Below are 16,758 nucleotides of genomic sequence, written 5' to 3' on the forward strand. Positions count from 1 at the left end.
CATCCGCATTAATCAACACAAAATAAATAAAAATAAAACAAAAATATTAAAACATAAAAAAAAAACAAGCAAAAAATAAAATAAATAAATAATCAAAACATGAAATCAAAACATAAACGAAACAGAGACCTGTTTCCAAAAAACACCAAACAAAACAAATACAAAACAACAAACACCCAAAGAAACCCACACAGGCGAAAGCAAACGAAATATAACGAGAAAAAAACCCTAGAACCACGCAAAAAAAAAAAAAAAAAAAAACAGGAAAAAAGAAAAAACAGAAACAACCCAAAACAACGAAACCTTGAAAGCTTGATAAACAACAAAATCACGAACAACAAACAGTACTTAGTTCATTCCAGGCAAGCGCTTCTGGCAAATTCCCAGGGCCCACTTGCACAAAACAATCTTAGCGCTAAGACTATCTTACGCCTGTGTTGAAGAATGGGAGTTACAATCATTGTAGCGTTAAGATCGCTTCGTGCAAGTCAGTCCAGATCTCACCCTGACCCTCACCTATGTAACCCTGACAATTCGACAACTACTCAGGCCGCTATATCTTTCGGTCAAATAACCTTTATTTTAATCAATCAGTAAATGGCCTAGCGGCCCGTGTGCGATATACACTCATGATATATGACTCAGCATTCACTTGATTTAGGAGAAAGAATTAGCTTTTAAACGTCGTACAAAGAATAAAAAACAAAACGTATTTGTCTATAAAAGGTGCAATGTGCTCAAAAGGAGACTGCACTTAATCGTCATGGTAGACCGCTGAAGCGTCTGTTGTGTTTGGAAATTGGATGTAATTGCGTGTATCTTAAAAGGATACTATTTACAGCCTTTGTCAACATTATAATCAAATGTGATTTGTTTAACTAGCCGACACTAAAATTGCTACCCACCTGGAACAGAGTTCCACTGTTTGTCTTATTGACTATTCCATCTGCTTTTAACGCCTTATACAACAAACCCCTTTATTTTTAGTCTTTTCTATCACATGCCGTTCAAAACAATATTCCTACTATTTGAAAGCATGGCACTGTGAATACATTTCCCTTTCTACGGAAATATTCAGCTAACATTATTGTTACTGTCCCGAAACAGTCTGTTACTGTTCACTTTAGTCCATCTGATCATGTCTCGAGCGAACCCAATTATGGTTCGTTTAAATAGCTTTCAGCATTGAATTACAGTCATCAGTCAATGTCGCGTTATATTAAGTAGATGTCGGGGTATTGTCTGCCAACACCCACACTAATAGTTACCACTTCCTCGTCACAACATGAAACATGCTGTAAGTGAAAATCATTACAGGCACGCGAGCACTCTGCGTGGAGTTAATGATTTTGTTGGTTGCGTTTAATTCTTATGTCTATTGTTATTTAAACATACAGGGACGCCTTTCCTCCTTGCCCGATCTTGGTTGGTTTACACAGATACTTGCTAATGCGCAGGCGCATGCTTTTGAGGAGCCCCCAATTAAAATTGGAGAGGTAAAGTGCTGTTGGCGGATTCTGAAGCCTCATTTGACGGAAGGTTATGGAGTTGACAACATCCAGCGTGATTCTGTTCCAATGTATTGTCGTCTTCTGTCACGGCATCAATCCAACCACCATCCTGAATCTGGGTGGTTCATATGACAACATTCTCTCGGCACACAGTTATGAGTTGTTGAAAGTTAAAACATTGGAACATTGTCATAGAGTTTGCTTGTACTCTCCGAAATGTTTGTCTGTAAATTGGAATGTGAAGACAAAGTATTGTCAACTGAACTCGGAAGACGTTGGTACTGGAACTGATCTGATGATGTCCACGGGAAACTTGTACGTCCCAGCCCTGAGTGCCAACATCCAGGTATGTCATGTGACGAGTGTGTTTTGCTATATCAGTACTAATGTTCCTTTTAGGCTGTATTGGTCTCGCAAATAGTCAAAACGTCAGAAACGCCGCTCAGAACACCCAGTTTCAGTTCCGCTGACTCTCAGGTTGGTTGGCTGGCCGTCTGGCTGTCTGGCTGGCAAATTGGTTACTGGTTTCAAAGGTTGGTTGGTTAGTTGGTTTCGTCAGTTGGTTGGTAGGTGGGTTGACTGATGAGGAAATACAGCTCACTGTGGCGCAGGTATGATCACTTACAATAATTTTGGTCAGTTGCTTTGTGGGCTGGTTTGTGGGTTGGTTGGCATTCTTGTTTTTGGGCTGGTTGGCAGGTTGAATTGCTGGCTGGTTTGCAGATTGGTTTGTGGGCTGATTTGCGTGCTTGTTGGCAGGTTGGCTGTGTGGGATGGTTGGCAGATTCGTTTGCGGGTTGGTTTTGGGGCTGTTTGGCAGGCTGGTAGGCAGGTTGGTGGTCCCACTGCTTTGTGGACTGGTGGGCAGGCTGGTTTGAGGGCTAGCTTGTGGGCTGGTTGGCTGGCTAGTTTGCGAGCTGCTTTGCTTGCTAGTCTGTGGTCTGGTAGGCAGGTCGGTGAACGGGCTGGCTGTCAGTCCAGTTTGTGTGCTGGTTGGCAGTTTGCTTTGGGGGCTGGTTTGTGGGCTGGCTGTCCTGATTTGGGGGCTGGTTGTCAGGCTTATCTGTGGGCAGGTTGGCAGTTGGTTTGCGGGCTGCTTTGTGTTCTGGTTTGTGGGCTGTTTGACAGGCTGGTTTGTGGGCTGGTTGACATGCTGGTTTGTGAGCTGGTTGGCAGGATGGTTTGCAGGCTGGTTTGTGGGTTGGTTGAAAGGTTATTGTGCAGGCTGGTTGGTGGGTAGGTTGGCGGACAGGTTGGCGGGCAGGTTGGCGGACAGCTTGACTGGCTGATTAGTTGGTTGGATAGTTGGTTAAAAATGTGTTTGTTGAGTGAATGTTGGATTTTTATTTTGTGCCACTGAATAGTTTGGTTTTCAGTGATGAAGTTTGTGTGTTTGTTGTGTAACGCCGCAATAATCTGTCTATATGTCTGTAAGCAGTACCAGGAGTCTGGACCAGGAAATACAATGACAAATAGATATGGATCTACGTAACTGGGATACGATAACACGACGTGTGAAGTCAGCGTGCCGGACCACCGGATCTTACCACAAGCATAGGCTTCTACAGTCTAAGTAAACTTAGTCTCAGTGTATTTCGTTACACTCCACCACTGATTCTAACGAAACCTAGTAGAAGGTCGCGTCAGGTAACCTTTCAGCGACCAGTGACCGTCCAATCAAACGCGAGACCGTTAAATAAGATTTAACCAATCAGACAACGACTACTATTTAGGGATCGGAAGGACTTTCAAAATATTCAGGTCACCGACAAATATCTCTCCACAAACAAAAATCCACATATAACACGATTATTTGACCGGCAGTATATACGCGCTGGGGTTTCTGTTGACATGGTTACCATTAGTTAATATTTCCGCAAGATGACATCCTTGAAAAACACCATTTTCAGCGACTGTTTACTCACCGTTGTCATGGTTGTACGTATGCCGTGTACATTACCCGGAAGCGAGTGTACACTAAATAGCATTCGGAATCGTTCGGGTAAGAACCTTTTCGAGCTAAAAAGTTCAAAACGTATGTGCGAATGTCCACTTTCGCGATTTGCTAAGCTGAGTTCTGATTGGTCAATCTCAAAGGTTACCTGACGCGATCTCCCATAAGGTTTTGTTAGACTCAGTGGTGGAGTGTAACGAAATACACTGGGGCTAAGTTTACTTAGACTGAGGCTTCTAAAGATGGATTCTAGCCAGAGCAGGATGAATCTGAGGTTTCTGCCTTGGCTAAGAGAATTAACTCACATATAGTGTGGCGCTTTGGCTCATTCGTAACTACTCGTCTTTTTCCGTGACCTACAAGAAGTCTCGTACGCCATCACTGACAAGAATCTTTGCAAACCAATCAAAGTGAGCGTAGTAAAACGCATTTCAAAACATGAAACTGGCGGAACTTATGAACAACTTTCAACACTGAAAGATATTTGCAAAGGTAATGACCGTATTGCTGTTTTGCCCACTGGATGTAGGATATTCTTAGAGCCATGTTTGGAAATTCAGAGTTATCTTTCCTTGATAGTAGCACTAGACCATTTTCATCACCATGCCCGTTTGCGCTTTAACAGGACCCGGCCGTGAACATGGCCACGAGAGGAGTATGAGACGCCATCAGACTTGCCGGAATGACACGAGTAGTTACGAATGGCCTTAGCTATGACTACACGTATGTATCATGAAACACCAAATTAATATACATGGATACAATTAATATACAACTGAGGACAATTTAAAACTGAGATATAAATGGTTATGACTGTCAGATTATTCGACCTCTATTTCTCGTGCTAGAAATGCAAATATACATCGTCAGTACGTTTTGCTTGTTTAGTAAACCGGACGCCGAGCAATCCGGACTATTTCCAAGTGTAAACAAATTGTACGAGTAAAGGGGGTCCGACTGTACGTTTCCTGACACTGACATCAGCCTCTGTCTAATTGTGTGTTGTCACAACTTTAAATGTAATTAGTGAGAATTCGAGATTCGAACTAGCCACCGTATGCTTCGGGGCCTTGTAAGTAGATAAGTAGAACATAACTGCCATACTAACATAGATCGATTGCGCCATGATCGTTTTAGTTATTTGAAGCCTTGGCAGATCGCACACCCTTGTTGGTACGACAAGCATTGATTGCGCCATGATCGTTTTAGTTATTTGAAGCCTTGGCAGATCGCACACCCTTGTTGGTACGTCAAGCATTGATTGCGCCATGATCGTTTTAGTTTTTTGAAGCCTTGGCAGATCGCACACCCTTGTTGGTACGACAAGCATTGATTGCGCCATGATCGTTTTAGTTATTTGAAGCCTTAGCAGATCGCACACCCTTGTTGGTACGTCAAGCATTGATTGCGCCATGATCGTTTTAGTTATTTGAAGCCTTGGCAGATCGCACACCCTTGTTGGTAAGTCAAGCATTGATTGCGCCATGATCGTTTTAGTTATTTGAAGCCTTGGCAGATCGCACACCCTTGTTGGTACGTCAAGCATTGATTGCGCCATGATCGTTTTAGTTATTTGAAGCCTTGGCAGATCGCACACCCTTGTTGGTACGACAAGCATTGATTGCGCCATGATCGTTTTGTGAAACAGGGCCGGAAACCACAAGTCAACTTCCACATAGCGTTCGTAACATTACGTAACTATAGAGTATAACGTTGGTTTAAGAATACATTAGTTATTTGAAGCCTAGGCAGATCGCACACCCTTGTTGGTACGACAAGCATTGATTGCGCCATGATCGTTTTTGTGAAACAGGGCGGGAACCCACGACTGAATTTGCGCAAAGCAGTCGTACCATTACGTAACTATACGGTATATTCAATAAGGAATACGCTAGTGTTTCGCAGGCTTGGGAGATCGTACACCTTTGTTGGTACGACAAACATTAATTGCTGCATGCAAATTCTGAAAGGATCTATATTGAAAACATAGAATGGTTAAAATGTCCATTCCACAACGACAACATTGTTATCGAACGTTTAGTTGACAGTGGAGAAGGTGAAGTGGCGTTTGCGAATTGTGAGTTAGTATCTATTTTGAATACGATACTATAAACAAAGAGTAAATCAATATGCATTCGCACACTGTGTTACAACTCGCTAATGAAGTGTCAAATTTTGACTAAGCTCTTTCCTGTTCGCGAAACTGTGGCGTCATAGACGACTGAGCAGCTAATGCTCTCGGGTGCGTATGAACGAAGCTTGGTTATGCGAGTCTAGTTTTATGCCGCTTTTAGCAGTATTCCAGCAGTATCACGGAGGGTGACACCAGTAATGGGCTTTGCATACTGTACCCATGTGGGGATTCGAAACCTGGTTTTCGGCGTGACGAGCGCTCAGTCATCTCCGGCACTGTTATGCAGAGGACCGCCTCCGTGGTGTAGTGGTTACAGCGTTCGCCTGGAAGGTGGGTTGTTCGATTCCCGGTGCATCATAACAGAAGGCGTTAAAATATGGTACTTTTTGGTCCCTGCCTGGCGCTCGGCATTATTGGGTACAACAAGAACTGGTCGTCTTGGAGTCAGTATAATGTGTCCGGGTGGGGTATTCATGCTTAACTGCAGCGTGGTATCTCAGAGAGTTGGCACGACATGTAAAAAAACAACCGAAGCAGCTGTGTGCAATACACACGCATGTACGTTGTCATAAGCGAAATATTCCCTAGTATCGACATTAAAACCCATTTCACATCACCTCGTTATGCATTGTTCCGTCCCTTCAGTCCACCAGAAACACGTGCTTGAGGTTTCGCCTTCATTATGTTTCTAGTGAGTGAGTGAGTGAGTGGGTTTAGTTTACTTTGCAAAATTCCAGTAATATATCGGCCGTCTGCAAACAATCGAGCCTGGACCAGACAATCCAGTGATCAACAGCATGAGCATCTACCTGCGCAGTTTGGAACCGATGTCAAACAAGTCAGTGATTCTGACCACTCGATCCCGTTTGTCGCCTCTTACGACAAGCATAGTCGCCTTTTATGGCAAGCATGGGTTGCTGAAGGCTTATTCTACCCCGGACCCTCACGGGTTTATTATGTTTGTAGATTTGCCAGCACTGCACCAGTACTCGTGGGTTCCACCATTAGATTTTCAAGGGGAGGTTGGGTAGCTTAGTGGTTAAAGCGTTGGCTCGTCTGGCCGATGACCTTGTTTCAATTCCCCACCTAAGTACAGTGTGTGAAGCCCATTTATTGTGATCACCGTCGTGGTATTGCAGGAATGTTGCTAAGGGCGGCATATAACCATACTCACTCTGATTTTTTCACCCATGTCAAACTGACACGCCGTTATATGAACTGAACACTGTTAATGTAGGTTCGAAACCAACTCACTTACCTACTCCGGTACAGTTGAAAAACTGCCGATGTGACGTTAAACATTAACTCACTCACTGATGCTGGTCGCTTTCGTCCAAGACCATCTGTCCACACGTGACCTCTGGACATAACGTGACCTTATTAATCATTTTGAAAATACATGTGCATCAAGTTTTTTTCAAATGTTCTATAAAAATGAGTAAAATCAGGAGGAACTGATTAAAATGTAAGTTTAACATGAACATGTCCCGGATACGTTGACGTAGGTTCGTATGTTTACACATCTATATTTGGTTAGGTACGTGTTTATTCCTGACCAGTCCTGGCTGTTTGTTCTTCGTGGGAATTTTTGGGATATTGATCATCGCCATCTACAAGTCGGGTGACACCTGTGCCAGAGCACGTACAGCACAAGTGGTTCCCTCGTGCTGGAATATTGTTGAGCCCGGTGTAAAACTAAATTCACTCACTCATTGGCATATAAAGATTTACGCTATATAAAGATTTTGTTCTTTCACTACCTATGTACTAATTACGACCTCGACGTGCTTCAAAACGAATCTGTTCTACTCTACGTCTCCTCGCGCAATATTATACCAAATCTGACCTTTACTCAAAGGAGTCAGCTTGGCATCAGTTTACACAAGCATGTTCTGACTGCTTATATTTTTGTTTGCTCCGAGAAGCAGGGCGTATTCAGTCGATCTGTTCCGCCTGTCTGTTCATGTCTTTTATCAAGCGGCGTTGAACCCCACATATCCGCTCACAGTTCTAGTGCAACTGAAAACCATGTGCATGATTTCACTAACGTTGAGAAAGAATTAAAACTTACACCAACACTGATGTACCGATACTGAGATGAAAACAATAAGCTTCAGTTGTTTGACGATGCCGTTTTAGAGATTGTAACACCCGTGTGTATTTTGCGCTGTCATGGAGTGACAAGAATCGATGGTGGGTTCCCCTCCTCTCCTTGGAGGCATTACATACACACTGCGCATGCCTGGTTCCAAAATATTGTGTAGGTCACATCTTACGAACTGTTGTGATCAAATGTAAGATTGTAGCCGAAACGAATGTCTTACAGTATGGAATGGGATAAAATGACATATGAATTAACTTTAGAAAAACAACCCCAGATCTTCTTAAGTGGCACAATAAACTACTGAGCAAAAGAAACTTATCACTTCTAAAGCAACGTTTTCGTAACTACACTGATAAAGTGAAATGTTTTCAGAAAACATTCGCGAAAGCACATTCTGTGGTCGAGTGGCAAGACATAAGTCAGTGGTGAAGTGAATTTTCTGCTAGCATGAAAAATTCGTAAAACAATATAAATTGACTTTGTTGATAATATCCGTGCACAATTGTTGCATAAATTCAGATGGGGAACAGTGCAAGCATGCAGTATCAAAAAGAACATCAACGAGACAAGTCGAACCACGCCAGCAGAAGACCGCGACATCCGGGCAACACACCTGCGGAACAGTTTCGTTACGACGACGTCAGCGGGGGCAACGGCTTTGGGACACCCATTCAGCAGACGAACCGTACTACGACGAATCTGCATGGCTTGCATCAGAGCCCAGCGTCCCTTTCGTGGAATGACCTTGACCCGTCAGCGCTGTTAACGCAGGTTACAGTGGACTCGAACTATATGCCAGTGGCAGCAAAGTGATTTGGAGAGAGTCCGAAAATAACGTTCGAAATGATGGGCCAGTTCGTGTCTACAGAAGTAGGAGTGCGCGAACGGCGCCAAACTGTGTGCCCAAGAGGTGGACCCTTTAGGTGGAGGTGATGTCATGGTATGCGTCCGGATTTGTGGTCAGCACAGAAAACAACTTGTCATCCTTCATGGAATTTTGACTGCTCAGAGGTGCAGAGACAGAGTCTTGAGATCAGTCGTGATACCATTTGTGCCTCAATAGCCGAGGGGTTTGATTTTGCAATAGGACAATGCACCTCCGCATACTGCCAGGATCGTATAAGGCTACCTCAGCAACGTCGAATATCTAAGTATTGCCCTGGCTAATAAGACCTACGGGTAGGAATCTGACAGAGCATCTCTGGAATCATCTTGATTGACAGCTGAGACAACAGCAGCCTCCAACAGCAAATCGACAGCAGCTCGACCAAGCTATTTTGGATCTGTTGTGCTGGGGAAGCATTCCCTGCTGACGTCATCCGGCGACTGCCGTCATCCATGAAGAGACGTTTTTTGGCATGATCGATTCAAGAGGTCGTCAAACAAGCTACTGAAGACATGGGCAGTTCCACAATGTGACCTGAAACACACTTGAGAAATGATCTGTGATTGGGTAACATTTTGTCCCCACGTCCCTTATTCTTGATTCCCTGTCCAAATTACTATAATTAGGACATCAGTGATTCTGCTTTATGTTTGGTATATGGTTATATTTTGTATAATAAACAATATTACTATTTCTGTCATATATGTCTTGGTGTCTTTTTATGAGCCACAACATCCTGTGATAAGTTTCTTTTGCCCGCTAGTTTAGTTGACCTGTACCAAATCAGTCGGTATAATTTCAGATATTGGCATTAATAGAAGAAAAGGTTGTTGTAACAAACAACCGTCTATATTTCGATATTGTAATGACTGTATGAAGGGGTATGCCTTGTATGTAGAAAGTCAAGTCCGCCATTCACACGTCATATCCGCATCGGTTGTGCCAATCCAATACCGTACTTTCTGCAATAAAAGCCTGTCATAAGCAGTATCGTCATTTTCTATAGTTTGTTTAATGGGCTATTTAAACGTAATCTTAAGGTATTCTCGTAGCAGTGTAAGGAAGTTCTCTTTGTTGCTATTCCTATGTAGATAACACAACATACATAATTATTTGCCGCACTCAGCAATATTCCATCATATGACGGGGGTCATGTACAGAATGACCTCAATCCCTCTTTACAATACTGAAGTTTTGTGATGATTATTATGAATATTTCACGTCGGAAGGAGGACACGTATTTGCACAAAATAAGGGAGAGGAGCTTCAGAGTTACCGGACCTTTCTGAGCGGTAACGTAAAACAAAGAACTTATTACAGGTGTCTGTGGGCGAGTTTATCTGTACGCCGCAGTATTACAGCTGTATGGCTGAGATTTGTAAATAATCAAGTCTGGACCAGACAATCCCGTGATCATCGACCTACCCAAATGGGATACGATAACATGTATCTAGAGTGTTACTGACCACCGTTCCGTTAGTCGGCTCCTACGACAAGCAAAGGTTACTGAAGATGGATCTGTATGGGTAACTTATTACAAGAAACAGTCCAACATTTCATCAAAGACACTCTCGAAGTCTACAAAAGTCCAAAAGATGGACTTTTTCAACGCGAAGATGCAAGAAACGTAATATATACGTTTTTCTCTGAAAAGAAGTTTGTATCTTTGCGTCCTTTAAAAACACTCTGAGCGTTCCTTGTATCCAAGCACTTCCCCAAGAAACATCTGCATCGTTTGAGGTAAAAGTGAGAGACGGGTACCAACATCGAACTCACGAAAAGACAACATGATATATTGGATAGAGTTGCCTGATATTTGATTTATCATTTAGAGTTACACACCTGTGTTGCATGACTTTGCGAAGGTCAACAAAACAAGGCCCTTGCACAAGGTGGACATTGCCCCACAGTAACATGGACACGAGATCCTGAGACTGCCACTTTCTCATTGTAACCTAAACTCTACAGAATGTGCCTGGCAGTGGAAAAGTATCCAATGTGCAGGAAACTGACCTTACTTTAGCCAATGTCGGTAAAACACTTGAACCAAGTGTACTGACAAAGTTGAGACCGAAATTTAAGCATCATATTGACGGTTTTCATCATGCAACCATCAGTAGACTGTTTTTTTTTGGTTGCCAGCGACAAAGACAGTGACATTGAGAATATTTCAGATCAGTTTTGAGACAACCCTTGTGTTCCGAGATGTCCTTCAGTTCATTTCCTCATCTTGGTGCATATGTTTGAAATTATACTGGATAAATTACTACCGCTCGTGCCATGTAATATGTGAAGGCCATTGATGGCATCCTCCCCGCTGGAATATTGATAAAAGTGGCCTGAAACGCTCACAGTCAAGCCATTTCAGACCATTTGCCATTTCACTGAAAGATTTTGCTGCAAACGGATCATACAGTACATGTTCCCTTTGCTGCATAGTCTGTTTTGTCTTTAAATCCAGGAGGGAGCGAGTTTTAGTTTTGCGTATAGTGACATACAGTAGAACAGATCCGTTTTATAGCCAGTCGAGGAAGTAATTAGATCTTAGGTGTAGTTCGTTTGCGGACCGATGAATTGCAGTGTAGCTCGAAAACAAATAAACATAACATACTCAATGAAACGCTGATCATAATCAGAACATCAGACCAAACATTGAGCCAAACGGACTACTAAACGTTGCCAGTCATGACAATGAATGAGTGAATTAGTTTAGTTTTACGCCGCTCTCAGCAATATTCCAGCTATATGACGGTGGTCTGTAAATAATCGAGTCTGAACCAGACAATCCAGTGATCAACAGCATGAGCATCGATCTGCGCAATTGGGACCCGATGACGTGTCAACTCAGACAGCGATACTGACCACCCAATCCCATTAGTCGCCTCAAACGACAAACATTGCCAATATTCTAGACCGGACCTTCACGGGTATAAATCAATGGATCTAACGTGATAGACGACATTATCTGTGAAATCGTACACAGTTCAACACGGTCTTTCAGCCATGTTTTAGCTTTATTGAAACATTTGGCTCAAATGGTCAAATTGCAACACCACAAGGGTGTGCAAGTATCAATAAACGTTATTCCACTTATTCCTAATTTCGCAAACCACTTTTTAGTGTTATTTAAGTAATCGTATAAGGCTAACACAGCTTTTGATCAAGAAAGCAATCAGTTGACTAATCAGTGGTCAATTAATTACCTTGTTCATGCTTTTAGGACCACGCATGTGTACCAAGTCCATGCCAGTATGGCGAAGTCTGTATCCCTGCCATGGCAACAACAAGTTTCGTATGTCTGCGCCCTAAAAATGGAACAGGTACAAGCACAGCATTTCCAACAACGGTCTCCGCAACAACAGCCATCACGACCACTACTAGTACTACTACTACTCCCACAGCTACTACTACTACTACTATGACAACAACTACTACTACTGCTGCTGCTGTTCCCACAACTTTTACTACTACTCCCACAACAACTACTACTATTACAACTACTACTACTCCCACAACAACTACTGCTACTCCCACAACAACTACTACTATTACAACTACTACTACTCCCACAACAACTACTACTATTACAACTACTACTACTCCCACAAGTACTACTATTACAACTACTACTACTCCCACAACAACTACTACTATTACAACTACTACTACTCCCACAACAACTACTGCTACTCCCACAACAACTACTACTATTACAACTACTACTACTCCCACAACAACTACTACTATTACAACTACTACTACTCCCACAACAACTACTACTATTACAACTACTACTACTCCCACAACAACTACTACTACTACTACCACTACTACCAGTACTACAACTACTACTCCTAAAACAACAGAAGGTAAGCATAACATTATGCCATAACCAGTGACTTTACTTTTACGCCCCATACGGCAATATTTTAGCTACATTTTTTTCAGCTTGACCTGATCTACTGAATACTGATGCATTAAGTGACGGCGTCTCACTGGTCGGGTCTCTTACCTTTAACATTCAGACCCGTGAAGGTCCCGGGGTAGAATAGGCCTTCAGCAACACATGCTTACCATAAAAGGCAAGTCGTAAGAGGTGACTAACGGGATCGGGTGGTCAGGCTCGCTGACTTGGTTGACACATGTCATCGGTTCCCAATTGCGCAGATCGATGCTCATGTTGTTGATCACTGGATAGTCTGGTCCAGACTCGATTATTTACAGACCGCCGCCATATAGCTGGAATATTGCTGAGTGCGGCGTAAAACTACGCTCACTCACTCACTCACTTTAACATTCAAATGTCAACATATCCCAACAGCCGAGACAAGGTCGCCGTTTGACACCTCAGTGACGAGACATCGTGTACAATGTCACAGCTTTCTTTCAAAAAGAAGCTACAGATGGTTTAATGTTTCCAAATCGAGCTTTAGGCTATGAACAGCAGCAAAAACTGATTGTAGAGATTGGTAGCGACAATGAATCAGATTGTGACGTAACTGACGTCTGTACGTTATAAAATTAGTAAACGGAATAAGATAGCATATGACTCTATAAACAATTAAATATTAAATGTTAAAACATGAAGTAAATGATTAATTTGGTCAAAAGTGTTAATTTGGTCCGGGACTCGAGCTGCCGTGTGTTCCATTTGACCTCCCGAGTCATGCATGTGTGGAGTAGTTGAGATCAAGCCAATGAAGCAGTATATTGCGGCGGTTTGTAAGTAATCAGTTCTGGACCAGACAGTCCAGTGATCAACAACATGAGCATCGATCTGTGCAAGTAGGAACCGATGACATGTCTCAACGAAGTCAGCCAGCCTGACAACGCGATCCCGTTAGTCGCCTCTTACGACAAGGAGAGCCGTGTATGTAATAAACATAAATCCATAAATCATTTATTACTTGTTTCAGATTTATATTCAGATTCCTTCCTGAGAATTCAAGGATACGTGGTCTGGCTGCTCAACAACAAAACCTACACCGGCGTCAGCTCAGTATCCACGTGTGAACAATACTGTGTCCAGTATACGGTGTTCTTGTGCAAGAGTTACGAATACTATTACGCTCAAAGATGGTGTTTCCTACAGTCCTTTGTAAAGGATGATGCTCTCAGCGTCTGGACGGCGGATTCCAGAGGGGATTATTTTCAGCGTTTACGTTTTTCAGAACTCAGCGCAACAACACCGTCATAACAGTTCACTCGAGCTGGTTACTTTCACGAAAGAAGCACGGTACGATTTGTTTCAGCGAGTGCGATTTCTGTTGATCTTGGTTCTACTAAATTCGCACAGCCATTGTGTCAGACTGTCGAACAGGAATTATGAACATCTGTGCATTGTTAGCAGTATTGATACCGCTGGGCAAGTCATACAAGAGTCCTGAAGATGTGTGATGCCTTGGAACTAAGTGTTTCTTATTGAAGCCTGTGGTGGTTAAAAATACAGACTAGAACTGTGGGCTCCTTGTGGGGAACTACCGATTGCTATTAAACATCTATTGTGCCTTAGAGCTCTGGTCAAGAACTGTTTGTTCCCTCTTGAAGCACATGTGGTAAGTTAGAATGCGGAATGGGAACTAACGATTGCTATTAAACATCTGTTGTGCCTTAAAGTTCTGGCCAAGAACTAATTGTTCCTTCTTGAAGCACATGTGGTAAGTTGAATACTGAAGAGGAACCTCAGACTTCTTTAAAACAACCGTGGTACCACAGACAGGGTGTAGAAATATCTGAAGACGATTGTCGATTATTGAAAAAAATGAACAAGAACAGTGAGTTTCTTCTTCAAACCTGTGGTGATTTAGAATACAGACTGGAAACTTCGGGATTTCTAAAAACAACTGTGGTAATTTAGACTGCTCAACAAGACATATAACTGTCTTATGTTGATTGTTGCATGTTTAACAGGTGAAGTAACCCTGTAGGCGACCATAGCTCCTGAGACTGCTGAACAACCCCGTTCGAAACATGAGAAAACAGGCAGTCATTGTCCTAGTACTAAAAACTGAAAGTGATGTAACACTTGTTTGAAGGCATATAAATAACTGTACATATACATCTATAATTCTCAAGCTGTGTTCCGTTTTAACATCAAAGTGATGCCTCAGCGAACACCCGGATAAGGCTCCTGTGCCAGTGTTGAGAACTGATGACAGAAATGTTTATTTGTTTGAGTGAGTGAGTGAGAGTGAGTGAGTGAGTGAGTGAGTTTAGTTTTACTCCGCACTCAGCAATATTCCAGCTATATGGCAGAGGACTGCTAATAACTGAGTCTGCACCAGACAGTCCAGTGACCAACGAAGCCAGCCAGCCTGACCATTCGATCCAGTTAATCTCTTGCGACACACATGGATTGCTGAAACCCGATTTTAACCTGGACCTTCACGAGTTTTGAACCGACGCCAGCTTTACGACGTAATGAGCGAACACTTAAAGCAGTGTTCTTGCTTATATGAATACATACTGCAAACAAATAATATGGGAACTCCCTAATTTTGATAGTCATATAGAAATACAAATGTGTTGAGGTCACTTATACTCTCAGGTATATTTTAACTTTCTGTGTGATTAATAGACAATTGTTTGTAGTATATGTTTTGTTTAAAACAAATATTTATAACACACTTTCACATCATAATATATTCAAGAAAAATAAACATGCAAGGTCGATCAAAGGTAGTTAAAGTAGTCTCTATTACATTTAATGACGGCTGTATGTTTTATTAAATTGTAAATTTAAGTGAGCTCCTAGAGTAAGAATTGAAAGTTTGGGTGATTGTTATTATTTCTTAATTTGCAAAGGGTTCGTTTTGACACACTAATGATACAGTGTTATACGACTATAACTGTGTATAATTATTCCAAAAGAAATTTGTTTGGAATATTGCTAACAGGCAAGATTCACGCCAGTTGTCAGTTGTCAGATTCTCGCCAGTTGTAAGTTGTCAGATTCTCGCCAGTTGTCAGTTGTCAGATTCTCGCCAGTTGGAGCTAAATTACTGGCATTCCCAGAATATATTGTTACATATTCTGTCCAGTAGCTACAGTTTATAATATTTACTTATCTCGTTTTGTAAGAAGACATTTCGATATCAAGCTATGATGTAAAATTTGATGCTAGAACCATTGTAGTGCACCTCATTGGAACATAATTGATATCGATCCTTCCTATCTTGTTCGTTAATATTGTTTCATGTAGTGTCTCCTTGTCACGAATCTGTTCCGGAGACAGATCTCCCGGATGTACTCTCGCCTCCCGGACTCGTGACTTTTGGTTTTCCCGAACTTGAGCGGTCTTGTTTTGCTGGCAGCTGTTTATCAATTTGCTGGTGGTGGTCTAGCTGCCGAGGAAGTTCTTTTCAAGCTGACGATGCGAAGCCCCCATATTGGCCATGCTAAACACCCTGCCTCGTTACGTTTGCTTAAGTCTAAGGTAAATTGGAGGTAGTTCCCGCATGCTTGATCTGTCTAACGGTAATCATGCACGTTCGTCTGGTCCAATGTTCCACAGCTGCGTGTTTCATGTTTTGGAAAATGTAAGATTCGTTTGAAGTTTTCATACAGCTGCGTTGTTATAGCTATGTTGCGTTTTGGCGAATGTTTTCTAATTGGGTTCAAACCTGAATCAGTGTGTTTTTAATACAATTACTTTAAAAGTGGTAACTTTCTTTTGTTTGGAGGTTTATGTGAAATAGTAAAATATGGCATTTAGAGGTACGTTTTGATCTTCAAACTGGTAACGTATTTTAAAGGTTTCGAATGGATTTTTTCGAATGGATTTGTAAAATTTGATGCTAGATCATTGTTGACACGTGTTCAGTTTACAAACTATTCTATAATAATATATTCTTGTATTTTCTAATTTTGTGTTCCCGTTATATAACAAAATGTTTTGTGCCAGGATACCACTGCCATTTAAGTACGCCTCTAGTTGATGTCATCTATGCATTTCAACATTCATATGGTCCTTGTGGGGCGGTGGGATAGCATAGTGGCTAAAGCGTTTTCTCGTCACGCCGTAGACCCGGGTTCGATTCCCCACGTGGGTACAATGTGTGAAATCCGTTTCTGGTGCCCCCTGTGTTGACGGAATATTGCTAAACCATACTCACTCACTCACTCACTCACTCACTCATAAGGTCCTTGCACTATGCATGACTTGTCTTT

General features: G+C 42.1%; 1 protein-coding gene across 1 annotated transcript; it reads left to right on the forward strand.

Moving 5' to 3' along the window:
• Positions 1-1,542: 1,542 nt before the first annotated feature.
• LOC137255299 (uncharacterized) lies at positions 1,543-13,786 on the forward strand. The gene is made up of 4 exons (XM_067792752.1): positions 1,543-1,857; positions 11,810-11,979; positions 12,139-12,458; positions 13,506-13,786. The coding sequence occupies exons 1-4, from the start codon at positions 1,543-1,545 to the stop codon at positions 13,784-13,786; spliced, it is 1,086 nt and encodes a 361-aa protein (XP_067648853.1).
• The last annotated feature ends 2,972 nt before the right edge of the window (positions 13,787-16,758 follow it).

This window comes from Haliotis asinina, chromosome 11 (genome assembly GCF_037392515.1).
Source record: "Haliotis asinina isolate JCU_RB_2024 chromosome 11, JCU_Hal_asi_v2, whole genome shotgun sequence".
Lineage (NCBI taxonomy): Eukaryota > Metazoa > Mollusca > Gastropoda > Lepetellida > Haliotidae > Haliotis > Haliotis asinina.